The following is a 27,953-nucleotide window of genomic DNA, read 5'->3' on the forward strand; positions in this document are numbered from 1 at the left end:
GGAGGAGGCAGCATGCTCAAGACCAAGCAAGCAGCCCACAGAAGCGGTCTCTGGATATTACTCACCTTACGAGCACACCATCTGACAGGACAGTTTTCACATAGCCCCTCAGAAGCTGCCCTTCCTTGACATCCTGGATGGAGTTAATCTCTGGATCTTCAATTTTACTTTTTGCTTCTCTGTTAGCCCTAAAGGAATACAAGGCTTACATAGACATCCCTTTAACCAGTGCTGCTCCCCAGTACACCTGCAGTAATCACCTGTGTATGGCTGCCTCTGCACCTCTACAGTCTACAGAGCCCAGCCTGCTCACTCCCGCAGACCTGCCGGGCCAGTGCTGTGTGTTTGACAGCTGGCTATGCAGAAACAAGCCAGAGAGAGGCCTGTTTAAAGCCTGACGTTGGCACACCTATTTCTAGTCATGGAATAAATGGATCACTGGCCAGTCCCTCCTACCCTATACTTATCCCAACAATGAACTTTGGAACCAGACACCTCCCCTCCCTGGTACCATCTTGTTACCTTAGACTCCACATTTAGGTAAGTGAACCATTTCTTATGAGACAAGAGCCAGGCTCTTCTAGCAACCCGAATCCCACCCGACCCTTGGGCAGAAAAGGCAGAAGCTCGGAGTTCTGTCGCAGGAAATGTGATCCATACTGAGTCTTCTGGGTTGTTCTTTCTCCCTCCCCACCCCAACACCAACACTTACCTGGACGATCGTAATGACAAAGACAACACACTGTGTTCTGTGGACAGAACATAACATCTGGAATGGACAAAAGAAGGACACATTCAACCATCAATATTCTGGAGACACTCACATACATAAAATTGGTTTTTTTGGTCAGGCCGGTAAGGTTGGTAAGACACAGGATACTCTCAGTGTATTCTCAGCTTCTGGCATCTTCATCTTACAAGTTTACTGGCATAAACAGTACTTAAAAGATGAGACCAACTCCAAATTCTTTTGTTTTTCTGAACCGGTTTTTGTGTAGCTCTGACTGTCCTGGAACTAACTCTGTAGACCACACTAGCCTTGAACTCAAGATATTCGCCTGCCTCTGCCTCCCAAGTAAGTATGTGCACCACCACCACCCAGCTCCCACATTAATTCTTAACTATGATCTCCAAGAGACACCAAGACCACAAAGAAACATGGCCAAGGGACTACTGAGTGAAGCTGCAAACAGCAGAGCAGCCATGCAGCAGTTAAGTCTGGGCAGAGCAACACTCTTAAGAGAGAAGTGGGGTTGGCCCTCACTGGTCCCAAGCAGCTCAGGTAAAACTGACTCATGGCCTTTATCACAAAGTAGAAACAGGAGAGGTAGAAAAGATCACGGCCACAATACATGCAAAGGTTCCCACAGCAGAACGTCTGCTTTTTGAATCTGGAAGGAGACTTCAGACACTACCCTGAGGCAAATGATTGCCTACCCACATCTGACAGATGAAGGGAATTCTAATTGCACGCTACTCACAGGTCTGGCTATCATAAAAAGTATTCAAAATGACTATGTTGCTAAAACCACACCCTCATTTTGTAAGCTTCAAGAGACAAGCCAGAGATGATCTGTGTCTCTCAGGGACTCGTCACAGATTGGTTTCTTCTGCCCGGCTCTGGGTACTTTTGTTCTGTTTGCAAGTAGTTGACAACTTAGGCGTATGTCGGTAACTGGGACATTTGGATGGGAGTGGGCCATGACTGCTCTCTAGTCTCTGCCTCCCAGAGGTATGCACTCTACCATGAGTGACTCTGCCTTGGCTTGGAGTAGAATACAGACCTTGAAATCTGGCTCTTCAAGGTCAGTTTTCTCAGGCTACAAAAATGGTCTTGAAACAGAGTGGGGGCTTTGTGGAGTATGTTGTGCTCCTAGTACTTGGAAGGCCTCTAAGAAGATCACAAGACTGAGGCCAGCTCAGACTATACAGAAAGACCCTGTGTCTCAGCTCAAAAATACATAACCAAAGGAAATTCCCAGACAGGTTTGTCTGTGGGCATATGAAACAGTTTATAAAGTCCCCACCCCCAAAAAGCACATACAGATGATTTTTTTATTAAAAATATGAATATTTCAAATATAAATGAACAATTGACTTGGAAAACAAGAGCACAGAAAAAACATAAAAGAGACAATATAAGAAACACAAATTAACAGGCTAGAGATGGCTCAGCGGTAAGAGTACTGGCTATTCTTACAGAGAACCCAGGTTTGGTTCCTAGCACCCATATGGTAATTCCTAACTGGGTATAACTCCAGTTCCAAATTCAATGCCCTCTTCTGGCCTCCACAGGCACTGCATGCACATGGTGATTTACATATACACATAAAATATTTTTTAAAGTCTACTTAAGAAATGTAAATTAAAATAAAAGATCTAAAACAAAAAGAGTACCTATCTAGTCTGGAGGAAGTGGAGGACGGAAATGGGAGTAGAGGAGGGAGGGGAAACTGCAGTTAGGATGTAAAATAAATGAATAGGTTTAATTAATTAAAAAAAAAGAATACCTAGTCTGGGCTGGATAAAAGGCTCAGTGGTTAAGATTACTGGCTACTCTGTCAGAGAACCTGGGTTCAATTCCTAGCACTCACACACATCGTGGAACTCCAGTTCCAGGGAAACTAATATCTTCTTGTGGCAGCTATGGACACCAAGCATGCATATGGCACACATACCCATAAGCCTCATACATATAAAACAAAACAAAACAAATAAACAAATCCAGTCTTATAACTGGGAACTACCACCTAGGACGCAAAGGGAAGCAGTCACATATGTGACTGTTAGGTAGGGTAAGCAAGGGGCAACCCTGCAGACTGCACCGTCAACTGGTCCATGAAATCTACTACAATTGTATCTCAGAGTTGTACTGTCATCCAAACGTGTAAGACAGGCACTTCAGCGTAAGTCTAGATAACAGTAGGGTAATACAAATAAATACTAAAAATAAGGTGAAAGAACAAGGTATCAGCATGAAAAAGAAATTCATAATAAACTGCTTTGAGAAAAAAGCAAGTTGCAAATAATATATAAAATAAATTCTATTACTAAATGAAGTAAAATTATACCCACATATGTGTTTAAGTGAGGTCAAAATATATGGCAAAAGCAGGAGGGGGGAGAAACAGGAACTTATACTATTTTTATATTTGAGGCTTTCTTTCCAGTAAAAAAAACTCAGGTTTCAGCTTAGATGTTCATCAATAGGATGTAATGAATAAAGAAAATGTTACAAATTCACGGAGTATAATCTTGCTTGGTTATAAAGAATAAAATTACATCATTTGTAGGTAAGTGGGTAAAACTGGAGTTTATCATGATAAACCAGACTCAGAAAGACAGGGTCACAACAGTTCCTTCACGTGTACAACAAACACAAGCACACATGCACGCAACATGAAAAGGAAGGGACTATGGGGGTAGGAAGAGGAAAACGATAGTTGGAGAGATGGATGGGGATAATGAGCACCAGCTGCTCTTCAGAGTTCCTGGACTAATTCCCAGCATCTACCTGGCAGCTCACAATCACCTGTAATTCCAGTTACAGGGGATCTAATGTCTTTTTCTGGCCTCTGTGGGCACCAGGCACACGTGGTTCACAGAATACATGCAGGAAAAATACCCATTCACATAAGATAAACAAAGTAAGCAAGCAAATAAATAAATAGAAGAGCAAAAGACAGTAATGGAGGGGAGATGGGGCTAAATATATTTTCTTATATGCAGAACTGAGATTTAACTGCAACCACCTACCACCCCCAATAACATGGAAGCGGACCAGCCAAGGAGATGGAGAAAGGTACTAGGATGAGTCTCAGCAAGGTACAATGATCTTATGCGTGAAATGCCATAATGATACCCATTATTTTGTATGCTAATGAAGTTCAAACTAATCATGCTCTCAGCTGTACCACAGCTGCTCTCTAGTTAGTGCCACTCCTAGCTCTTGGGGCTCCAGTTCAAGGAGAGAGGTCTCTATGCCATGGCTGCTGTAAAGCTGACTGCTGGCAAATGCACACACAAGACAACTAGCTTCTAAAGGTGCTTACAAGAGTGTGCACTCTCTATTGGCCCAGAGAGGAGACCACAGCATCACAGAACAATGACAGGCTATGTGAAGTTAGACACTACCTGAAGTCCACTTAATTTCTTTATTCACAGACTCCTCTGGCAGAGCTGGCAGGAAAACTGCTCAGGACATCTAAATAGCTGTGCTCCCAGGGCACAGCTGCGGGTGCTGTGAGGGGGCAGGTGAGGCCTACCTGATGGGCCTTCTGAAGATGGCACCTTGTGCACCATCCACACAGAACACATGATAATATGTCAAAAGATACCTAGTTACCACTTTGCATGCTTGAGGGACATGCTTAAGAATCCACTCTTGGGGGTGGCTGGAGAGATGGCTCAGAGGTTAAGAGCATTGCCTGCTCTTCCAAAGGTCCTGAGTTCAATTCCCAGCAACTACATGGTGGCTCACAACCATCTATAATGGGGTCTGGTGCCCTCTTCTGGCCTGCAGGCATACACACAGACATAACATTGTATACATAACAAATAAATAAATATTTGGGAAAAAAAAAAAAAAGAATCCACTCTTGGGGCAGAGAGGTGGTTCAGGGGTCTAAGATAAATCTTGCCCACCAAGCCTAATAACTGAGTTTGATCCCCAAGACCACATGATGGAAGTAGAGAACCAACTCTCACAAGTTGTCCTCTGACCTCCACACATGTGCTATGGTGTATGGAAACATTTCTCTTTCAATTCTGTTTTCTTTCCTCTCCCTGCTATCAGTAGTTCTAATGCTAGTGATATTTTCCCCATATAGAGTCAGAAGGACCCAGGGAAGTGACTATCAGAGAACAGGGGCAGAAATAAGGTAGAACAGCTTTTCCATTTATAGCTGCGTGTGTAATTTTTAATAAACATAGGATGCTCCAGTGAAAAGGTCTTGGCAGATCAACTTGGTATCAACTGTAGTAAACCTGTTAAATTTTTCGGTGGGCGGAACAGGGGAACTAAAATGACACACATACACACCACACACTGCACATCAATTAAAAAGAAATCCCACCAACTCCATACATAGGCAGAAGAGGAAGGGCTCTGTGGCTTACTTACCTGACGATCTTCTGGGGAAAGAAGTCCTCCAGAGGTGCCTCGGAGTAGGAGTCACTCACATGAAATAAACTGACTTTCCCTATCTTCCCAAAGGGGAAGCAGACGGTCAGTCCCTTGTTGGGTGCCACACTTAACACTCGGCCCATGGCTATTTCCCCTTGTTCAAGTTTGTAAGGACCTGGTGGGCAGAGAAAACAAGATAGCAGCTGCCAGTCTGGCCTACTACAGCCTGCCAGCCCAGAGGAGATAGAGACCAGGTACACTTGAGGCAGCCAACTTGAGTAGGCTCATCATAGCTTGAAGCCTTGAACCCCATAGTCATATGACAGGTAATCCTTCTAAAGACCCGAGGAAATCAAGTTTAGAAAAAGAAGAGCCAGGAAAGTGATGCAATCATACAAACCAGAGAACAAAGTATATAGAGAAAGCCAAACAACCCACTCCCAGGAAGCTCTCCACTGCAGGGTTTCTTTTACCCAGACAGGGACTGAAGACCCTCTCTCCTGGCCCCTCTTGCAAGCCCCTCTCCATCTAGAGACCGCTTCTTTTCATACCTATGAGTGACAGACACAAGAAAGCCTTGGGGATGTCTGAGCTGACCACAGTGGCCTTCAGGGCCTGCCCAATCTGGAACTTCTTGTCTGGGTGTTTCAGAACCTTAAAGGATTTAAAAAAACAAAAAACAACTTCTGATATCCCCATAAAGGTTTGTCACATAGCCAAAAACATAACATTTAAATCTCTACAGTAAATATCTCCCAAACCACTAAACCCCATATTAGCCCAGGGCTCTTTGTAGCCCATGGGAACTCGAGTCTTCTCCAAGGATTACCAGGCACTAACCTTGAAGCTCAGGGAGGTGAGCAACAAAGGAATCCTCCCTCGGATGTCTGGCGCAACATCTACCTCCAGCCACTTCTTAATCACGTTGTACTGTGCGGGGTACAAGGCAGATGTAAGAGCTTCCTGGGCTACCCCACCAGTAAAACACACTCTCTTAAGAACACAAGCTTGAGAAGGTCCAAACCCCACATTTTTCCAAAGGAGAGGAATCCACCCTGACCACCTCCACATCTCATGGGCTTCAACCAGAGTCTAGCCTGGCAGAGAATGAGTCCTTCCGGTGTCTCAGCTGAGACCAAAAGAAACATGCTGAAGACATCCTCAGGACACAGCAGGACCAATCCCACAATCCCACCCTCTTTCTGCACTTGGCTGTTCTCTGACAATTAACCATCTCCAGAGGCCAACGTTTTATTTCAAGATCAATTTAGATCTTTATTTCTCACTACCACATCCTGTATAAATTCTAACTTTCAACTCAATAAAATAAAACATTTACTAAGAAGTCACTGTATAAAATAAAATGGTTTATTGGGGCTGGAGAGATGGCTCAGCGGTGAAGAGGACTAACTGCTCCTCCAGAGGAACTGAGTTCAATTCCCAGCAACCACATGGTGTCTCACAGCCATCTATAATGAGATCTGGTGCCCCCTTCTGACATGTAGGCAAACATGCCAACAGCACGTTGTGTGCATAATAAATATTTTTTTAAAAATGGCTTATCATAGTGGTAAACAAAGCCAAGCCCTGCCTTCAAGGTTACACTTTAAGAAGCAACTTCAATGTGCATGCAAATAACTAGAGCTCTAAGCAGTGTATACAAAGTACAGCATGCTACAGGAATATGCTGGTTATCAACTACAAGGAAGATGGTAGATTCTGACCCTTAAAGGGTCCTAGACAGAAGAAAAATAGGTAAATCAGGTACGGGAATCAGCATGATACTGACAGGAGGAAAAACAAAGATGGTTGTCAAGGCTGCACTAAGTCATCTATCTAGGGACTGTGAATGTCCACAGGCAGGGGTGACTAGAGGGATCAAATATTAGTGACATGCTCAGAAAGCTGATTATGGATGAGACGCATGCTGAGTGTGGTGATGCACTGGGAGAGGCAGGCAGATCTCTATGGATTCAAGGCCAGCCTGGCCTACAAATGAATTCTAGACCTGTCTTAAAAACAAAATAAAACAAACCCCACCAAGTAGAGAAAGACTGGTCTTTCTTACTGAGTCTGGAAAGCTGCAGCGTTAAAGTACAGCGGCAAGCATCGCAGCACGTGGTGTCTTTGTCTAGCAAACAGCGGCATATCAGACTTAGTATCAAGGTGTCTGTCAGTCTCTGGACAGCTCATTCTGCTCAGCCAGGGCCACAATGCCCATGGAGTGCTCTGGCCCTGCAGCAGCTCCACGCTGAGGTCAAAGCATCTGAGCAGTATCAGCTCTGCTGCTGCTCTTCTTGTCTTCCACTAGACAGCTGCAGCTGGACAGCTACAGTCACAAATGGTGCTTTAATTTCTCCGTCCTGATTAACACCACATCAATCCACTTAACCACACAGGCCATGGACTTTGTCACTTTGCTATTGTCATTAAAGACTGAACTCTGGAAGCCAAAATACCGATCTGTTTACTCATTTTCAACCAATTGTACTGCTTGGTCCTTCTGGCATTGTCTGTGTTTATCCTGCCTTTCTGACGTTTTTTTAAAAAATTTTGGTCTTTTCAACCTTTTCCTCTCTATTACATAATTTTAAAAGATTTATTTTTATTTTATGTGTGAGTGTTTTGCCTGCATATATGTATGTGTAGCATGTGCAGCCTGGTGCCTGGGGAGATCAGAAGAGCATGTTGAATCCCTGGACACCCATAACTAAAGCTGACAGATCCAGGTGGCAGCTGGGAACAGAACCTAGGTCTCCTGGAAGAGCTCTTAACTGCTGAGCTGTCTCTGCAGCCCTCTGTATTACATTCTTGGTACTCTCACTCCATTCAAACTTTAAGGTAAAAGATGTTTCTGCAAAGTTGGACAGACACTCCTTGGAGTCAGGGGCCAGAGTCAGGACATACACAGATGGGAGAATAGTAGAGGTACATCTGCTCCCTGCCACCACTCCTTGGTCCCACATAGAGATAAGATTTTAGGGGCAGAAGCCTCCATGGGAGTAAGTAAGGACGACACAGAATGCCCCGTGCAGAGCCTCTGACTCCAGTGTCACCCACGCTGCTCTGGAGGAAGGTCAGCCCTGCAATGAGGGCAGCAACTGCTCACCTTCTTGAAGAAGCAAGTCACAGTCTGCCCGGCCTGGTATTGCAGAGTCTTCTCCATGGGGCTTACAGACTGAGTATTAAGAGCACTGTAGTCATCCTTCTTCAAATCACTGTTTGCAAAAAGGCAAAGGAAAGATGAACCAATCACTGGGCAGAGTCTAGATTGAAAGAACTGCTGCAAAACTGCCAGAGTTGGTACGGGACTCTGCTATTACTTACTCTCATGGCCAACTTTCTCCTTAAAGGAGACCCTTCTAAATAGCCTACCTGGGACAAATCGTCTCTTCCCCAAGTCATCAATCTATGTATAAACCAGCAGTGAACTAGCTCATGAGTCTTTAATAAACTTAATAAAATTTTTCTATTAACAGGAGTTGTTGGCACACCTTTGAACCCAGCACTTGGGAGGCAGAGGCAGGCAGAGCTTTTTAAAATCGAGGCTAGCCAGGTCTACAGAGCAGGTTCCAGGATTGTCAGGGCTACACAGATGAGTCATCTCAGTACTTCACAAACAAACAAAAACCGCTAAGCTACCATTATCAATTTATCTTCAGACACGCAAGGGCATGCGATCTGAAAGTTGTCGTCAATCTACACATCACTAAACCAGCAAATGGTAAAAGAGGAAAAACTACTAATCCCACTCACCCACTCAGATCATTTCTAAAACAAAACTCAACCATATATTAAATAGTACAGTGATGCTGGCAAAAATGCAAAATATAGTCAAATGTGCTAGTGAACGTAGAAACGCTCCTTATACTAGAAAAGCACAACTGCATATACCCTGACTTAGTGACTCCACCTGAAAGAAATGCTTACACGTGAGCACAGTGGTGAGTTCAGAGCTGTTTTCTCTGTAATTTTAAGGAAGATCAGACCTAAACTTAAATCGTCATTCTGAGAATGAGTATGGTTTGGCACTTTGATGGGATAAATTACTACCATTTAAACTGATCCTAAATGAGTAGATCTCCTCCAAAACTTTCTTTTCAGCAGTGCTAGGGATCTAGGCCCCTGCAGATCCCGGGTAAGCTCTACTATCGAGCAACAATCTTCCATGCAAAATCATTTTTTTAATATAATGCAACCAATTTTTTTTTAGCCCAATTAGTGCCCATACACACAGAAAACTCAGAGGGCAGGAAGTGCATTAATAAAAGCCAGTCTTTACCTAAAGAAAACAGAAAATTTATTATTGAGCTGGGTGTGGTACATGCCTTTAATTCCAGCACTCTGGAGGCAGAGGTGGGGGTGGAACTCTTTGAGTTCAAGGCCAGCCTGGTCTACAGAGTGAGTTTCAGGATAACCAGGGCTACACAAGAAACCCTGTCTCAAAAGAAACCAAACAACACACACATATACATTTGATTCAAAGTATTTCACACGTGAACAGTAAACTTCAATAACTCATTCTGAACAGCTACTAGTGAGAGAAAGGAAAAGAACACTTTGTAAGAGGTCACAGACCTTGCAGCAGGGCGGTGGTGGTGCACGTCTTTAATTCCAGCCTTTGGAAGACAGAGACAGGTGGATCTCTGTGACTTCGAGGCCAGCCTGGTCTACAGAGTGAGTTCCAGAACAAGCTCCAAAGCTACAGAGAAACCTTGTCTCGAAAAACAAAAAATAAACAAACAAAAAACAGTAACAACAACAAAAAAGAGTTCATAGACCTAGATGTGTTCCCTAAGCATTAATGCAAGAAGCAAGAATAACTGAGGATCTTAGTGGCCTCTATTGACTTCTGCTATCAGCTAGAGGTGGACCTCTTCAAAAACAAAATGTTAATGAAGAAAAAAGTAAGTATCATCCCAGGTGACCCTGCATGGCATTCCCATGGTCACATGTCTTCAGCATCATTTACTGATGGTCCACCAACCCTGAAAGCTTGGGGTCTTTTACAGACAAAGCAGAAACGAGCAGGCCTGCATGAGTCACTACCACAGAGACCACAGTCCTTCCCAGGAGTCTCTCACACAGTGTCACTCCACAGAACTCACTGGAACACCTAAAAGGCCACATCACGTCACATCTGTCACGAAGCAGTGAAGCTACACGTGCTGACAGAATAAGTATTCCTGGCTATGGTACTTAATTCAGGAATTACTGAGTCCTAAAACATTGGGGCCAGAGAAGCAATGCTAACATTCCACTCTTGCTTTGTGAGACAGGCTCTTACTGTAGTCTAGCCTGGCCTTGAATTTGTGACACTCCTTCTGCCTTAGCCTCAAGTGCTAGGATGTCAGGTATGAGCCTCTATTCCCCTGGTTCTCAGCACTCCTAATGCTGGGGTGACTCCAAACCATAAAATGATTGCATTGCTATTGCTACTTCCTAAGTCTAGTTTTGCTGATGACCTTAGGCAACACCTGTGAAAGGACCGTTTGACACACCCAGGAGTCACAACATAGGCTGAGAGCTGCTGCTCAAAGCCCACTTTAGTTTTCATTCCTCCCACAAGCCTTAGGGGAGTAAAAAAAAAAAAAAAAAAAAAAGGCAGCCAGGAGCTGAGGCACAGCTGTGTGGTAACATAAGACCTTGGTTGCCACCCTCAGGATGCTCAAACAAAACCATGTAGTCAAGAATTCTGTTCTCTAAAAACAGACAAAGCCTAATCTTTCTGTGTGGTACTCCCTGACGAGATGCTGAGCTGGAACTGTAGATATGCTCTGATGAGTTTGCAGAGTCTACCAGGAGGAAAAGGGAGAGCAATTCTCTATAGACACAGACTCTGTCTAGAGAAATAAGGAGACTTGGACGAAGAGAGGCAAAGATGCCCTAAGCCTGGTAGGACCAGAAGACCCCAGGATTACTGGTTCCAAAGCCCAGAACTCTTTCCATGAGGCACTGCCAGAGTTTCCCTCACCTTGGCCGAATGCTCAGCTCCAGGATGGTCAGAACAAATCTGGGGTGACTTATTGGGAGAAACCTAGAGAGAGAAAGAAATCAAATTACTCTGTCCTCTCTGCTAACACAACAATCCCAACTCAGGGTCTTTCTGCCCCACCCTCCCCCAAACTGATTACCACCACCTCTCTCCCCTCACACCGCACGCTAGGCTGACAAAGGCTTGACTGACTGTTTCATTCCGAGATCTAGAGAGGATAAATGCCTTCATGAAGATCCTATGCTTAGTTCTTGAAATTAGTATGCTGTTGTGTATTATTATTTTAAGATGTTACATTTGTTTATGCTGTGAAACTTTTGTTTTAATGATGCAAAGATGTGTTGCATTCTTTTATGTTGTATTTGTTTAACTCTGTGAAGCTGTGACTCTTTGCCTGCCTAAAACACCTGATTGATCTAATAAATAGCCGAATGGCCAATAGAAAGGCAAGAGAAAGAATTGGTGGAGCTGGCAGGCAGAGAGAATAAATAGGAGAAATTTGGGAGGAAGAGGAGCAAGAAAAACAAGGAAATGAACACATCAGGGGTCAGTCACCCAGCTACACAGCAAGTCACAGAGAAAAAAGGAAAGAAAGGTATACAGAAATAGAAAAATATAAAAGCCAGAAGCAAAAGATAGATGGGATAATTTAAGTTAAGAAAAATTGGCTAGAAACAAGTCAAGCTAAGGCTGGCATTTATAAGAAAGAATAAGACTACGTGTGCATATTTATTTGGGAGCTGGGTGACAAGCCCCCAAAAGAGCCAAAAAGAGCAATGGGTAACTAACAACCAACAACAGTATGCCAACTATATGTTAGACTTTTGAACCCCTTCTTTTCTTGTTAGAGCAAGAAATTCTACACAACAAGATTTAAAGTAAGGGGCCTTTAAGACAGCTTGTGTGGAGTAGTGACCACCTTAGGTCACCCCTCCAGTCCCACAAGGTGGCAGGAGAGAAGTGACTCCTGAAAGCTGTCTTCTAACTGCCAGAAACGGGACACAGTGTGTGCATGCCTGTGAACCCATGTGTGCAAACACACAGATATTAAAACAAAGATGTGCCACGGAGGATGCACTACGGTAACTGCTGATACATACTGAGTAAGAGCTATGCGGAAGCAACTTACTAAGCAGGCAGCATACATGCTCACTTTTTCCATTTTCCCAATGGCTTTCCAAGGCAGACTAGGCCATTAGTCTCACTTTACAAGTTATGGAAATAACTCAGCAGTTAATCTGAAATTCAAAGGCAGGTCTAACTTTAAATCTACCTTTTAACCACTATAGTCTATGTTTAAAAACAATATGCTAAAGGTTCTGACTGATTTCCTTGTAGTTAACTGAGAGAAATATTTACCTGCCTATGTTCCTGTTCCTCCCCTCATTGCAAACTCCCCTCAAAGCCAGCCCAATCTCCCAAAACCTCATACTTGGATGTCTTCACGTCTCGTCCACCGATCACTCGTGCAGTGACTGTCTCCCCAACTTTAAGTGTGGTTGTAGGAGAGGTGCCCACTGGAACATCGTCTAGAATGCGGGAGGCGTGGATACAGCCAATGATGCCATCTTCTAGGGTCACAACGACATGTGTGGCCTTCACAGACTTAATGGTCCCAGTGACTTTGTCCCCAACAGCCAGGCCATGCTTCTTTTTATTCCTCACAGTCAAGTCTGTGTCCTCCTCTTCCTCCTCTTTGCCATCAACCGTCTCGGAATCCCTCTGAGCTGGATTCTGGGTCCTCTTAGAAGCTGGCCCTTCCACAGCCAAAATCAAACCCGTCACTCCTGGTTCTGTGGTCTTGAGAGTGAGGCAGACACCCTGTCCCACGTGTAGCTTCTCAGAGTCAAAGTGGAAGGTATCGTTGAGATGAGAGGTCAGGGAGAAAGCTACAAGCTGGCCAGTCTCCATCAAGGAAGCCACAGCAAAGGACTCCTCCAGATGTTGCACGATGCCTTGATGTCTACTGTTCTTCCTCAGCTGGAAAGGGAAGTCATATTCACTCTCACACAGTACGGTTACTTTGTGCATTGCTCCACATGGCAGCGTGTAAAGAAGGCCCCTGATACCAGTAGACTGGGCTGTAAGCAATTAGCTTCCCCTCCACAGACATGGCTTTCTTTTCCTGAACACTCATTCCCAGATCACCAGAATCCCCTTTCATTGGTTCTTTTCTTTTAGACAAGGCTTTGCTAAGTCGTCCACAGTGGCCTAGAGCTCAACTATTCCTGCCTCAGCTTCTCAAGTGCAAGGATTACAGAGGTATGCTATCATGCCTGGTTTTGGTTTGTTTTGAATGTAAATTCCTATGCCCAATCCTGGAACTATTGAATCTCAACTCTGTAGTTATTTGGGTGCGCCCGATGCACAGCCAGGAGACCACCAGTGGTCTTAAGACTGACTGACGGTCCCGTGGCAGGCCCAGAGCACTTGTTACATCACTGAGGCAGGAGGGAGCTCACTGTGTTCATGCCTGACAGTAAGGTGGTAAGGCCTTGCCACCACCGAGGAGACTGCTGGGCATGTTGGCACACACCTGTAAAGCCAGCAACTGGAGGCTGAGGTAAGACACCTATTGAGAGTTCAAGGGCCACTTAGTGATTTCTAGGTGAATTTTTACACATGAGAAACTCTTCAAAACAAACAACTAGGAACACACACACACAAAATGCTTGGGATAGTGATCAAATGCAGACTGAACACATTTAATTGAAAAATCTAAAACCCAAAATGTTCCCAAATCCATGTTTTTGAGAGTTATTAGCATATGAGACTTCAAAAGTTTTATAGTTTAGAGAGTTCAGGTTTCGGACCTTTATAATTAGGAATATTACATGAGCGATGTCTATTTAACTATTCCAAAGTTCAAAGTCTGAAGTTGCCTAGCATGCTGCTATACACCTGTGATTTCAACATTTAGGAAATGGAAGGCAGCCCATGTAACAGAGGGAAAACTTGGTTCAAATATCAAAAACAAACACAAAAACAAAAACCTAGAAATTTGAAACACTTCTGGTCCCAATCATTTCATTTTGAATAAATGCACAACCTATACAATCTTACCCAGAGAAACTTTCTACAAATTGAGATTTTTCTTTAAATCTACTCTATCTTTTGGTTTTTCAAGACAGGATTTCTCTATGTAGCCCTGGCTGTCCTGGAACTTGCTTCGTAGACCAGGCTGGTCTCAAAATCAAGAGATCCGCCTGTCTCTGCTGGGATTACCATGCCCAGCTCTTCCATCAGACGGAAGGATACGGAGGCATCAGGAACGAGTGTGGACATGCTTCCTGAATGTAAGAAATGCCCAGACCTGATTAGTTTCAGGTGACTTTTATTTTTCTTAAGTTAGTTTACAACATTTATTTCAAATAAAATCTGAATTCTGCCTTTTCTTAAAAACCAAAGGCATGGTGGTACAGTACCTGGTTGGCCCTAAAGCTAGGGGATCATAAAATCTGTCACCCTAACCAGTATGGAAACCCGTCCTATTAGCTACAGCAGGATAAGAGGTATAGTGGAAAATATCCTAGACAGAATCAGGCACACAGTCACTCTAACTACAAATTCTCTGAGCTGGGAGTGTAGTGTGGAAGCCGAAACACAAAGCCACAAAGGTGCAATAAGCTTACCTTTTTAGCTTTCCTATTCACCAAGTCCTGGTGAAGGGAAACATGGACCTCCAACTTCAACATGTCCACATGTAGGACTACAACCTTCCTCTTCTGCCCAGACTCCACCTCTTGCCCTGCAATGCAGAACCAAGCATAGCGCAATCAGCCTTGTGGAAAGGGGAAGGGAAGCTAGCTCTCCTGGGTCCCTCAGTCCAAAGGGCAAAGATGGCCCACAGTTTAGGGAAACCAAGATGGCCTACCACACCTAGCTACAGCTGGAGTGGGTCTCAATTTATGCAATTTAATAACATAAAATCCCAACTTTGTACAAACACAATAAAAGCACTTGTCTTAGTTTCCTGTTGCCATAAAAAAAAAACCCTGACAGAGCAGCTTATGGGAGACAAGATTAGCTCTGGCTCACAGTTCAAGGTGCAGCCCACCATGGTGGGGAGTAAGGTCAGCAGGAACTGGACACACTAATCACACTGCACCCAGCCAAGGAGCAGACAGCAAAGGATGCATGCTACTTATCAGCTCCCTTTCCTTACTTACACAGTGCAGCCCAGCCCAGGCTTCCCATTGTAGTTAACAGAGCCAAGATGCCCCTGCTCCCTAGGGATGCTCAGAGGCCAACCCAGGTAATTCAAGACCCTGTTATACACTGATACTAACCATCACAAGAACCATGCTTAAACATTTATCCTGCTATCAATAGTCTTGATTTTCATTCACACAAGGTAAGGATGCTTCAACTCAATCAACTCATCTACTATACGACCATGGAAATTTCCGTATCCAGTACAGTGAGCAAGCAAGCACAGGGTCTCCCAACATGAGGAGCAAACTCACCTGCCCGATGGTATCTGCTGGCTTTCAAGATCAGGTCAGGCACAGGACCCCCACTGAACACCACTGAACCATCTTCCAACACCTTTTGCACCATGACATCAAGAACCATCCCCGGGGTCATCTCAGCCAGTGTTTGAATCAACACAGAGTCTGCCAAGGCCCAAAGAAAGCAGGGAATTAGTAAAGGACACTCGCAGCATTTCTTTCCTCTGGAAATGTGCTGGCATCACAGAGCAGAGGAACACCCAAACACTGAAAGGGTGAATTCACTTCCTGCAAACCATCCAGTGTCAGATCAGATGTAGGAGGCAGAGACTGTCAGATCTCTTGAATTGGAGGACAGCCTGGTCTACACGTAGTGAGCTCCAGGCCAGCCGGGGCTATACAGTGAGACCTTGTCTCAACAAAACAAATCCCACACAAAAACAAAATAATCTAGTGTTATGGCCAGTAAGATGGCTCAGTGGGCTCCTGCCGTCCAGTCTGAGGACCTGAGTTCAATCTCTGCAACCCATGTGGTGGAAGGAAAAAACCAATTCCCACAGACGGTTCTCTGACCTATACACACATTGTATGGCATACTCACATTCTCTCATAATGCACACACAACCTAATCTTTGTTTGTTTTTGCTTTCTGAGACAGGGTTTCTCAGTGTATCTCTGACTGTCCTAGAACTCGCTCTGTAGACCAGGTTGGCCTCAAACTCAGATATCCACCTGCCTCTGCCTCCTAAGTGCTAGAATTAAAGGAGTACACCACTACCACCTAGTAAGTATTCAAGAAGATCTTCATCTTAATCTGGGTAGTAAATGGATGTCATTTCATAAACACATAATGATTACTTTATGAACATTACTATTCAAAAAAGCATAGATGGAGAATACAGGTCAGTAGTAGAGCACTTGCTTGAGTTTCTAGGTTGGCTCAGTTTCTAGTAACACAGAAAGAATAGAAATGGAGAGAAAAAAAAAGGCTTGCTAAGGTGGCATGCAACTACAGCCCCATACTACTGGGGGAGACTCAGACTCTGGTACAAAAGTCACTCAGACCCACAGTCTACGGCCAAACTGGCCATACAAAAACTCTATCAAACTGCACCAGGTTTTTTTTTTGGGTTGTTGTTTTTGTTTTTTTAAATTAGAGAAAGCCCCCATGTCACCCTAACAACAGGTACAATAGAAGTAGACACTCCTGTCTGGACCTTATCCTCTGCTTCCTGCCTCCATTAAACATGCCCCACCTTGGTTACTCATGAGGCTGCGGACACCCTGCAGCTCTTCCAGGCACTGGCACAGGAGGATAAAGCTGGTGTTAGCCGAATTTCCCAGGCTGCAGTCTGAGAGTCGCAGAGACAAGAGCATCCTTTGCTTTTCCTCATCCACATTGGTCACCTTAGCAACGACTGTCTGACCCACCACAAAGTGGTCACTTGGAGTGGTTACAAACTTGTCACTCATGATCTGAACAGTAGATAAAAAATGGGAAAAGGAAAACAGTTGTCCATTAATACAGTTAGGGCTAAAGACGATGTTGTGTAGTAGAATATTTAAATAAAAATGTGTTATATTTATGTTGCAAAATAACTGTTTAATTAACTATGTAAAGATGTGTTGCATTTGTTTAACTACGTAAAGATGTGCTGCTCTTTCATCTTGCCTAAGGAACCTGATTGGTCTAATAAAAAGCTGGCTGACCAATAGCTAGGCAGAGGATGGTTGGCGGGACTGGTGGGCAGAGAGAAAACAGAAGTCAGTCAGACAGCTGGGGGCCAGGCAACCAGACACGGGGTGAAGCAGGAAAGCAGAAAGAACAATACATAGATGAGATAAATGACCCTTGGAGCAGCACACGGATTAGCAGAAATGGGTTAATTTAAGTTTAAAAAGCTAGCTAGTAGAAACGAGCCTAAGTAAGGCCAAGCATTCATAATTAATAAGTCTCCTTGCTAAGGTTTGGGGGTTGGCAGCCCAAGACAGCCTGCTACCTTTGGTGCCCAACATGGGGCGTCAAATGCTACTTAACCTTCATCACAGTGGCTGGCTTTAAACTGAGAGCAGCCCAGCTGCTCAGCCTGTAGCCTGGGGGGGTTCTGTTCCCCCAGACAATGGCTCTGTTGCTGTGGTTAAAGGCAGCTTTAACCAAATCTCTATTCTAATAAAACTTAAGATTCAAAGGCTAGGGTGAACACCTGCAAGCTCAGAGTTAGAGTAGCAACTGGCTAACTCTCTCTCTTTACTGTCATCCAGGAAGCCTCTCTCCTTCCACACCGCCCCGACTAAAAATCCCATGCTAAGCCCACCTCTCTGAGTCAGGTTAATTTTATTTAATTAACGCAAATGCAACACATCTTTGCCTAGTTAAACCAACATTCCACAACAAACCAGCCCTGTGCTGTGTGTGCAGTGCTGTTATATACCTGTTTCTTCAGCAGGCATGAAAAGTTCCACTTAAGGAAACGTTAGGACCTTTTCCATCTGAAAAACTTGTAATTCAATGGTACAGAGGAGAAAAAAGTAATTCCAAAGATATTTTGGTGCCTCCACACCTTAAAAACCACAGGAGGTTCTAAAAATTATACTGGGCTACTCAGGAAAATTCAGTCTGAACATGCTATAAACACAAGCCAGTCCTCCTAGCATTGCAAACAGTCACCTATCAAAGTCACTGTCACCCAATACTGCTGTGTGAAAGAGACAAAGGCCCCTTTCTCTAGGACCAAAAGAGCAGGCAGGAGGTTCATTCAGTACATCAGTTGCATTCACCCTTTTTCCAGTGACTTCATGGCATTCATACCTTACATGATTCTCCTTGGCCCCCTTAAAGTACTCAAGCCCCCTGCTGCTTCTCAGTTCAGCAGGTCTATGAGTCTGAGCTCTCTCCCCAAGGGCCCTTGTACATAGAACTGAACTTACCGCTTTGGGGGCCAGTCCATTAAGACCTGAAGGGAACTGGACGAACACACCGTAGTCCTTGATGCTCTTCACAAAGCCAAGGAGCAGCATTCCAGGCTGAATTTCTGAGAGACTCTTGGGGTCCTGGCCACCTTCTACTGTGGAGACCAAAGCTGGCTTCCTACAAAGAAGCTAGTGGAACTTCATTAAGGAATGTTCCAGAAAGACAGATGAAATATCTATAACTCCATTTCCTCCTCCTAGTCCACTGACTTTACTGTTACTATGGGTCTCTCTGGGCAGGGAACCACAGCAGGAGCAGCACAGTAAAGCTTGGGAGGCCAACAAGTTCTTAAGCATTCCCTAACTGCTAAAGTAGCAGCTCCAGTGGGGCTGCCCTTCAGGAGCTGATGTTCTATGATGCCGGACAATCAATTTAGTTCTTCCTGCTAACTCCTCTCCAGAATCCCAGAGGTCTGCCAACAGGGCACAGCACATGTCCACGATCCAATAGAGTCCCCTACTGACCTGTCTGCCGCCAATGAACCCCACTCTACCCTGCTACCCTAAGGATTTTATCTTATGATAATAAGAAAGGGCAGTGTTGTCCTAAAAATTATCCGTGAGCATCACTCAAGGAAATCACTCTAAGCCCCATTCCCAACAAGAACCTTTCTGAGTTACTGCTTCAGCCATACCTGGCCCCTGGTAGGACCTGGGCCTGTTCCTGCTTTCCATGCACAGGTCTGGTCATCAGTTTGGTCTTACAGAGTATTTTCAAGCTCAAATAGTTGATTTTTCTCCCCTTAGTCCTGCCTAGAATGTCACACCCAGGCGCCCATAGCCCTCCACTGCCCCAGGTATCAGTCAAGGATACAATATGTTTCTCACCCTGGCTCAGACACAGAACTCGATGAAGGGTGTCACCTGCCTGGAGCCAGTGATGCAACAGAGGGCCATTGGCAACATGATCCGACAAGTGAGGCGTGGGAAGGAAAGCAGGGATGTTGTGGGGAAGGACGGCCACCTCCAGCCCATCTTTGGTCTTCTCCAAAACCTTCACATCCACCAACTGCTCAGAATCAAAAGGTAAAAACTAGGGTCTGTCCTGAGAAAAGAGCTCAGAGGTCAGCAAGAGGCTAAAAACAAAGACACCTTCCTCTAGACCCCACATCTCCACCCACACCACGATTCCTCTGGGGTTCCCTTGCCAGTTTCTCTGTGATTCCCAGAAGGAAGAGGAAACTGCAGGCTGGCCTTAGCAATTAGAGAGGAGACCAGTAAGGCCATGCCCTAACATAACTTTTCTCTCATGCCAGCTTCCACTTGCAGGCAGGAAAGGTGCCCCCGATCTCACAGAGCCACCCTCTTCTCCTCTAGTACTGATGTCACCATAAGACACAATCGCTTGTCCAGGTACCTGCCCAATGTTAACAGCTCTTCCTTTCTTCTGACTGCTTTCGACACTCTCATTCTTTGGCTCTGAACCGCTCAACAGTTTGAAGGACAGGAGCATCCTCTCCTTGGAAGGTTCACAATTCAGCACTGCCACCTTCACCACCTGGTGAGAAACCACATGTGTCTGGCCATCTCCTGCAACAGCAGGCCTTCAGAGCTGAGAGCAAATTGCCCTCCACGAGCACTACAGGGTCCTTGGGTCAGATCCAAGGGCAGGGAAAGGATGATAGAGGCTGCATTTAAAAGTCCCATAAGTGAACCTTCTTAACAACGACATAATAACTTCCAGTTATAAGCCTCAAGTTTTAAGTTCTTTAAGAGAAACTCAAACCCACTAGCTTTCCAATACCTCCTATGGTGAGAGTCTGAGGTGACCATCTCTGGTTCATTATAGGTAATGAGACATTTCATTCAGGTAGTGGGCCTGGGTCCTCTGGATTCCAATGAGAGCTCCTGGGTCGTCACTCCCTCCCCATTTTAACTGGCTTGGGCCTACTTTATCTTTTAAAGCAGCCGTCTGCCACTGCTCCATTAAACCTGCATTCCCAGAGTCACTAAGGGTAGACCACCTGTACAGAAGAGGGTTACCTGGCCAGTGTAAAAGACCCTCTCAGGGTCAGGAATATGCTGCTCACTGAGCTCATGCTTGGGCACCAGCCCCTGCACGTTATTGTAGAACTTTACGATGCAGCCATAGCTCTTGACTCTTATGATAACACCATGCGTTTGCAGGCCAGGCTTGGCATCCTCGTAGCACGTAATGGCAGGTAGTTTGGATGTGACGAGAGTTTTCTTCAGCGTCATTATCAGCTTCTTGGCTTCAGGGTCACAGTGCAAAACCTAGGGAAAAGATAGGCTATCAACAAGTTGTTACCAAGACTGTCACTGACTGATCTGCTGCCCCGTGAACTCAAAGGACATAGGTCATTCTCGAAGAACCAACCACCTTTCACCTCTAATAATCTCAGCTGTAGATTTTTTGTTTCTTGCAGGATGGCACCTAAGGCATAAAAACCTCTATTGCAAATGTACTTCCTCTCACATTAACAATCCTTTCCCAGGCACACATACAGTGTGACTGGTCTCGTATAGCAGCATTAGCCTGGTGTTTCAGAAACTTACAATAGCACACCTTATGCCCACCTACCTTGTTATATGGTTAGTGGTATTATTAGTTATGATCTAAGACTGAGCAATCCAATTACCTTGAGAGAGAAAAAAAAAAACATTTCTAGCTATCCTGGAACTCATGCTGTAGCCCAGGCTGGCTTCAAACTCACAGAGATCAAGCCGGGTGGTGGTGGCGCACGCCTTTAATCCCAGCATTCGGGAGGCAGAGGCAGGCGGATCTCTGTGAGTTCGAGGCCAGCCTGGTCTAGAAGAGCTAGTTCCAGGACCGGAACCAAAAAAAGCTACATAGAAACCCTGTCTCGAAAATCAAAAAAAAAAAAAAAAACCTCACAGAAATCCACCTGCCTCTGCCTTCCAAGTGCTGGGATTAAAGGAGTGTGCCACCACACCTGGTGAGAAACCCGTTTCCAATCCCTTGACCTCACTACTTAAAATCTGCACCAATGTGCAATTACTGCCCTTTATGCATCAATAATAATAAAATACAGTAAACATAAGAAAACTCAGCTCTAGCCAGTAGTATGTTTAAGTGGAACAGCATGCTTAGCACACAGGAAGCACTGGGTTCAACAATCAGTACCAGGACAAAACAGAACCAGGAACTCCCACTACCCAAACTCAGCAGGCCCTATTCTGGGTACTTATGCAGAATCACACTTACTTTTCATAACAAGCTCCACGATGGACTTAGATATCTGTGGAAATCTCTCATGTTTTTGTGGCATAGTCTAGGCTGTTATTCTTTTAGTTGCTTAATTATTGTGTTGGAGGGCATGCACATGCCATGACGCACGTGTGTTTGTATGTGGGGAAATAAGGAGGGGAGTGGGAGGTATGCACGTGCCATGGTGAATGTGTGCGGAGGTCAGAGGGTAGTTCTCTTCCTCCATTATGCGGGACCTGAGACCCCAACTCAGATCGTCAGGTTGCAGCAGGCACCCTTACCCATGAGCTACCTCCCAGGGTCTAGGCTATTTTTTTTTTAAATAAGGTTTTGATTAGTATATGTTAATTATACATAATAATGGGATTTGCTATATTTCATACATAATATATCTCAGGGCTATTTCTGAGTCTGAACATATTCCTTTCTCTTCCACAACCTTCCAAACCTTGTCCATCTTTCAAGTTCTACCATCCTCAGAAGTCCAGAAGGCATTATTATACTGAGCTAACTCTGAAAACTGGTTCTGTCATTTATTAGTTGTGGACAGATACTTGGCTTTCCAACCCTTTAATTGGCACTTTGAAAATGAGGACAATACAGTTACTTGACAGAATGATTTTAAGACACAGGACATGTGGTGTATGGCAGTGGCTAATGGCAATATGGCTCTGTTGTTGAATCCCACCTCTCTTTCTGAGCTCTAACCACAGCATACAGCCTGCACCAAACCATGCAACAAACACCACAAAACCAGCTTGCGTGGTTATTTTAACTTACATTATACTACACAAGCCAGGGACTCACTTTTCTTTTCCTAATGTTCAGTAAAGGATACCCTGCCGATATTACACACTCATTTTACAGAAAAAGGCAGAAACGTCAGCTTAGAATCTCTCTCTTCCCATCTAACCCTAACCCAACATGGACTCCCTCAGGGGGCTCACCCGGCACTTGACCTCATCCCCTAGGTGGTACTTCTTCTCTGGATTCTTCATCATGATGTCAGCCAGGTGCATGGAAGGTACCAGGCCTCTCATTTGCTCGCCCACTTTCACCAGTATTCCAAATGCCTTTATGGCCAGCACTGTACCCTATAGGATCCAAAGAAAAGACACCATGATCTCCTAAGAACAGTATTTTCTCTTACTGGGGTTGTCACCTTCCAGATCTCATGGAGGTAAGCCAATCCTTTCCCCCAAGCTAGATTAGCCAGGCCTATGTATGAAGCGTTCAAGTTTTCTGGCCGAGCATGTAATTCCTATGTTCCATGCAGGAACACCTCCTAAGGGGACTATGTCTCTTAGGGAATGAACTCCACCTTAAAAGTATCTGCTCCATTAGTGGTACATGCTGGAGGAGTGGGATCTGGAGCCAGGTTCACAGTAATATCACACAACTAACTATCTGCTCTAACAGCTGCCACCAAATCCCAAGTCCAAGACTTGTGACCCATTGTCTCCATATGGTTGGGTGGAGCTAGTAAGATTTTATTTTGAAATTGATTACAGTCACCTAAGGAATATACAGAAGTGTCTGTTTTTAGACAGTAGAAACATGTCTTCAATGTATTAATAAGAGGACGAGTGAGCTGACAGTTAACATATAAACATAAGAGGACGAGTGAGCTGACAGTTAACATATAAACATAAGAGGACGAGTGAGCTGACAGTTAACATATAAACATAAGAGGACGAGTGAGCTGACAGTTAACATATAAACATAAGAGGACGAGTGAGCTGACAGTTAACATATAAACCAAGGATGCATGATGGTGGGGAAGGGTCTATATATGCTCGGGTCCTTACCTTTATCACTGCCCCTGATGTGATGTCATGATATCTAAGAAACTGAGCTGTAATAATTGATCTAGAACAAAAGAAAAACATACAGTTACACAGTCTACGGAAGGGGCTGCCTATAATTCAGGACCTCCACAATCGCGCCAGCAAGAAAGGACACCCTCACCCAGCCAGTCCAGAGAAAGTGAAAAGGCATATGCACAGGGGCATGCTTCCCTGGGTGCTAACGGCACTTACTTCCGCAGAGACAGCAGGGCCAGCTCATCCATTTGACTGTAGTCAATAATCCTACACTTGTGAGTGCTCCCTGGTTTGAAGGTCTCAGCACTGAATAATTTTTTAGAATCAGAGAGATGGCTGAGCTGCAGAATATCAAAAAGTAAAGATAAGTCAGAAACACAGCTCCGAGGCAGAGTGCAAAGCCCACTGAGATGACTGAGATGACAACACATTTATCATCACTATAAAAACAGTAGTTTGTGAGATGGAGAGATGGCTCAGTGGTTCAAGCATCGGCTGTTCTTTGAGAGGTCCCAGGTTCAATTCCCAGCACCCCCATGGCAGCTCACCACCACCTGTAATTCCAGTATCAATAGATCCAGACACAAAAGCAAGCAAAATATTCAAAACTTAAAAATATTTTTAAAAACAGTACTTTGTTAAAGCAATTCTCACCCTTTCCTATCATGGAATCTCATGAACAACAGTCCACCTAAATCATGCATCAATAAACCATACTCATATGCCGGTGCCTACTTTTATAAATGAAGAACCTTACGGGACTGTAGTTGAGCCTGTTCAGTTACATGCTGTGAACACTTTCATACAACACAGCTGAGCTGCTGGGGCAGATCAGAGCCTGTAAGTCTAAAATACTCTCCATCCGGCCCTTTAACAAAAGCTCTGCTGGGACTGGAGGGCTGGCTGCACAGTAAAGAGTGTGTACTGCTCTTGCAGCCATGACGGGTGGCTCTCAATCTCCCGTAACTCCAGCTCCAGAGGAACTGACATCCTGCTCTTGTCTCCATGAGAACTGTACCTTAGGCACAAAGACACACATATACAAATAATCAGAAAATTTTTAAGATTTTTTTTCTTTTTTAACAACGACATCCAAAGTCTTTGCCAAGCCTTGGTCTGGATCCTATTTCATTCCTGTTCTACCTACTGGTCAGTTACCATACATACCAAGTGCGGCTAAGCATTCTGAAACAACAAACTTGTCATTGTCCTGACTTTAGGGGCAGTCTTTCACATTGGAGACTGTCAAAAACAAGATTATCAAGGGATGAAGGAAGCAGAAAAGAACCTATCTTCCCTAAAGTCCTTCCAGTGATAAGATCTTTGACCAAACAAAGAAGCCTCCTCACCCGGGCATAGGCCAGGGTCCCATCCTTCAGCTTGAAGGTAGCCCCAGCCTTCTCAAAAAAGCCCTGAACAGGAACATTATCCAGGACAGCCCCTATCTTCTGGAAAGAGATCCGGGTGAGTGGACGCCCAGGCTGCAGGAAGATGGGACGCAGGCTCAGTCGTACAACTCTAGTTCGAGGATGGATGCAGAGGATGCAGGCTTTTACCTGTACAAAAAAGCAAAGTGAACAAGAGGTGCCCACATAAGACAGCTGAGACCAGACCCTAAGGGGTCAACTACAGTTGTGCTAATCAGGTAGTACTAAAATCTTCTGGAGTAACAGACATCAGCCCATGGAATCAGTGTGTGGAGAAGTTAAACCAAATGTCCCAGAGGAACTGTGTCTAACTCAGTACCAACACAGTGAAGGCCTGTCTGAAACATCCCAACATACACCTGAACAACAAAGTAAAAACATGCAAACCATCCAGGCAGTGACAACGCACACCTTTAATCCCAGCACTAGGGAGGCAGAGACAGGTGGATCTCTGTAAATCTGAGGTCAGCCTGGTCTACACAGAGAAACTCTGTCTGGGGGTGGAGGGAACACTCGAATTGTGTCAACTCTTCTTCACACAAACATAACACCACCAGAGCTGGCCAGTGGTGGTGCACACCTTTAATTCCAGCACTCAGGAGGCAAAGAAAGGAGGATCTCTGTGAGATCAAGGTCAGCCTGGTCTAGTTTCAGAACAGCTAGGACTGTTACACAGAGAAACCCTGTTTCACAAAAACAACACAACAGCAAAAAAGCACTAGAAAAGTCACTATGGTGTCAACAGTATCGGCTGAAATCAGGAGGAACATCTAATTTCTCTTAAAACATTTCTCTGTAAGATACATAAGAATGTAATACTATTTTAAAAGTGAAACTGAGTCATCTGAGAATTACAAAATTCTAAATAACATACATTCTAAAGTACCCATGTTCATTGTAAAAGTTTTGTTTGTTTGGTTTTGGTTTTGGTTTGTTTTTCGAGACAGGGTTTTTTTCTCTGTAGTCCTGGCTGTCCTGGAACTCACTCTGTAGACCAGGCTGGCTTTGAACTCAGAGATCTGCCTGCCTCTGCTTCCAAGTGCTGGGATTAAAAGAGCTACCACTACCTGGCTCAGTGTAGAAAATTTAAACATTTAGGTAACTGTAAAAAACTCACCAGGGTCACTACTAAAATCTGATTATACAGTGTTTTAATCAAGTATACTTTCTATTACGGTGTATTTTAGGAGTCAGGTCTAAGCTAGGTGTGCTAGCACACACTTGTAATGTCAACACTCTGGGTGTAGAAACAGAATCATGTCCAAGGGCATCGCAGCTACACAGAAAGTCAGAGCCTAGCCTGAGTTACAAGAGACTGTCCAAAAAACAGAGATGACAACCTGCATGGCTGAATGGATGTCAGTAGGTAAAGGCATCTGACACCCTGACAGCCTGAATCTGACCCCCAGGTCCCATATGGTGAAAAGAGAGAACTGAGTTCCCCCCTGGATGGCCTGGAACTTGACCAGGTTGACCTCAAACTTGGGGTGATCATCCTGCCTCTGTCTCCTGAGTGTTGCAATCCAGGCATGAGCCACTAAACCTGGCCTCATAACTGTTTTAACGCACATTTTCCTACTTGAACAAACTGTGTTCTATACTAACTACTCTTCCTTTAAAGTAAAAGGCAAAGCTACCCTCTATAGCTGTAACTTCTCTCAGTCTTGCCAATGGTCTTTCCTGTGTCTTTTCCAAAGCACCTTTTCCCATTTCCCATATTTCACTGCATACGGTTCACATGAAGTCCTAGATAGGACACCAGACAGCTGTCTAAGACACAGCTAGGAGCCCGGGCGGTGGTGGCGCACGCCTTTAATCCCAGCACTCAGGAGGCAGAGGCCAGCCTGGTCTACAAGAGCTAGTTCCAGGACAGGAACCAAAAACTACGAAGAAACCCTGTCTCGAAAAAATTAAAAAAAAAAAAAAAAAAAGACACAGCTAGGAATCAAGAATCAAGAAAAGGTAGCTAGATGTTTCTTACTGTTTGAGCTGAAGAATAGGCTCCAATTTTCTTGGGCTCCAGATGCATAAAGTCAACCAGGCCTGTGAAGAACGTAAGGAAGTTGAGCTGGAGTCCAAACTGAGTTACCTACAAGTAAACATTACAAGTTATGAAAAAGAATTCGATGGAGTGGAACATGAGATATTCTTCACGGCAAACACTGGATCCCACAAATGCCCACAACTATGCATTTCTCGTCCTATAGCTAGCCCTTAACAATATGAATCACTTAATTTTAAAAAGTGAAGCATCTTTGAACAGATATTTCTCCAAAGAAGCTGCACAAACAGCCAGTGAGTACATCATCATCATGAAGATGGAGAGATTCACTCAACTGTTGGGACAATGCCAATCAAAATCACCATGAGGTGTCACTTCACATCCACTAGCAGGCTTCTTCTCAGAAAGATGAATAAATGCAGGCACAAGGTGACAGTGAAGTCACCAACACCCAAATGAGAGAAAACAATGCTTCAAATTGGTAAATCACGGGATACCAGCAGAAGCTACTATTATCAGGAGAGATGGCACAGTTCTTCACTATGAGCTTTTTAATATCACTTGACTTTTTAAAATCAACTTAATTTTTTTTATCGTAATTTATTTATTCTGTGTGTGAATGAGCGCACATAACACCAGCACAGCACCCAAGTGGGAGTCAAAGGACAGCCTGCAGGAATTGGCTCTGTCCCCCATCATGTGGATCGCAGGGATGGAACTCTGGCCATCAGACTAGACGAGTGTTTTTACCCACTGAGCTATCTGAGCTGCTTAATCAACTGTTTTGAGACAGGATTCACTATGTGGCCCAAACTCCATCTGTCTGTCTCTGAAGAGCTGCGATTACAGAGATGCCATCACCACATTTGGCTCCATCTGACTTTAGATCAGCAGTGTTCAGCAAACACCATGGTTACAATTGGGCATGGTGGTGTAGGCCTTTAATCCTAGTACTTGGAAGGCAGAGGCA

General features: G+C 44.4%; 1 protein-coding gene across 2 annotated transcripts in view; it reads right to left on the reverse strand.

Moving 5' to 3' along the window:
* Pdcd11 (programmed cell death 11) overlaps window positions 1–27,953 on the reverse strand; it is a 43,431-nt gene that overhangs the window by 6,783 nt on the left and 8,695 nt on the right. For both annotated transcript variants that reach the window (XM_050145320.1, XM_050145312.1), the window contains exons 8-27: window positions 26,963–27,070; window positions 24,904–25,110; window positions 23,771–23,895; window positions 23,540–23,600; window positions 22,679–22,825; window positions 20,525–20,776; window positions 19,899–20,039; window positions 19,356–19,550; window positions 18,500–18,670; window positions 16,828–17,047; window positions 15,587–15,736; window positions 14,753–14,868; window positions 12,553–13,100; window positions 11,100–11,162; window positions 8,235–8,343; window positions 5,966–6,055; window positions 5,677–5,779; window positions 5,123–5,300; window positions 713–769; window positions 66–188 (exon numbers count right to left, since the gene is read on the reverse strand). In XM_050145320.1, the coding sequence (XP_050001277.1) occupies window positions 66–188; window positions 713–769; window positions 5,123–5,300; window positions 5,677–5,779; window positions 5,966–6,055; window positions 8,235–8,343; window positions 11,100–11,162; window positions 12,553–13,100; window positions 14,753–14,868; window positions 15,587–15,736; window positions 16,828–17,047; window positions 18,500–18,670; window positions 19,356–19,550; window positions 19,899–20,039; window positions 20,525–20,776; window positions 22,679–22,825; window positions 23,540–23,600; window positions 23,771–23,895; window positions 24,904–25,110; window positions 26,963–27,070 (3,164 nt within the window). The remainder of the gene's footprint in view (window positions 1–65; window positions 189–712; window positions 770–5,122; window positions 5,301–5,676; window positions 5,780–5,965; window positions 6,056–8,234; window positions 8,344–11,099; window positions 11,163–12,552; window positions 13,101–14,752; window positions 14,869–15,586; window positions 15,737–16,827; window positions 17,048–18,499; window positions 18,671–19,355; window positions 19,551–19,898; window positions 20,040–20,524; window positions 20,777–22,678; window positions 22,826–23,539; window positions 23,601–23,770; window positions 23,896–24,903; window positions 25,111–26,962; window positions 27,071–27,953) is intronic.

The sequence above is a fragment of the Alexandromys fortis genome, unplaced genomic scaffold (assembly GCF_014885135.2).
Source record: "Alexandromys fortis isolate MF-2015 unplaced genomic scaffold, M_Fortis_MF-2015_v1.1 scaffold_16, whole genome shotgun sequence".
Lineage (NCBI taxonomy): Eukaryota > Metazoa > Chordata > Mammalia > Rodentia > Cricetidae > Alexandromys > Alexandromys fortis.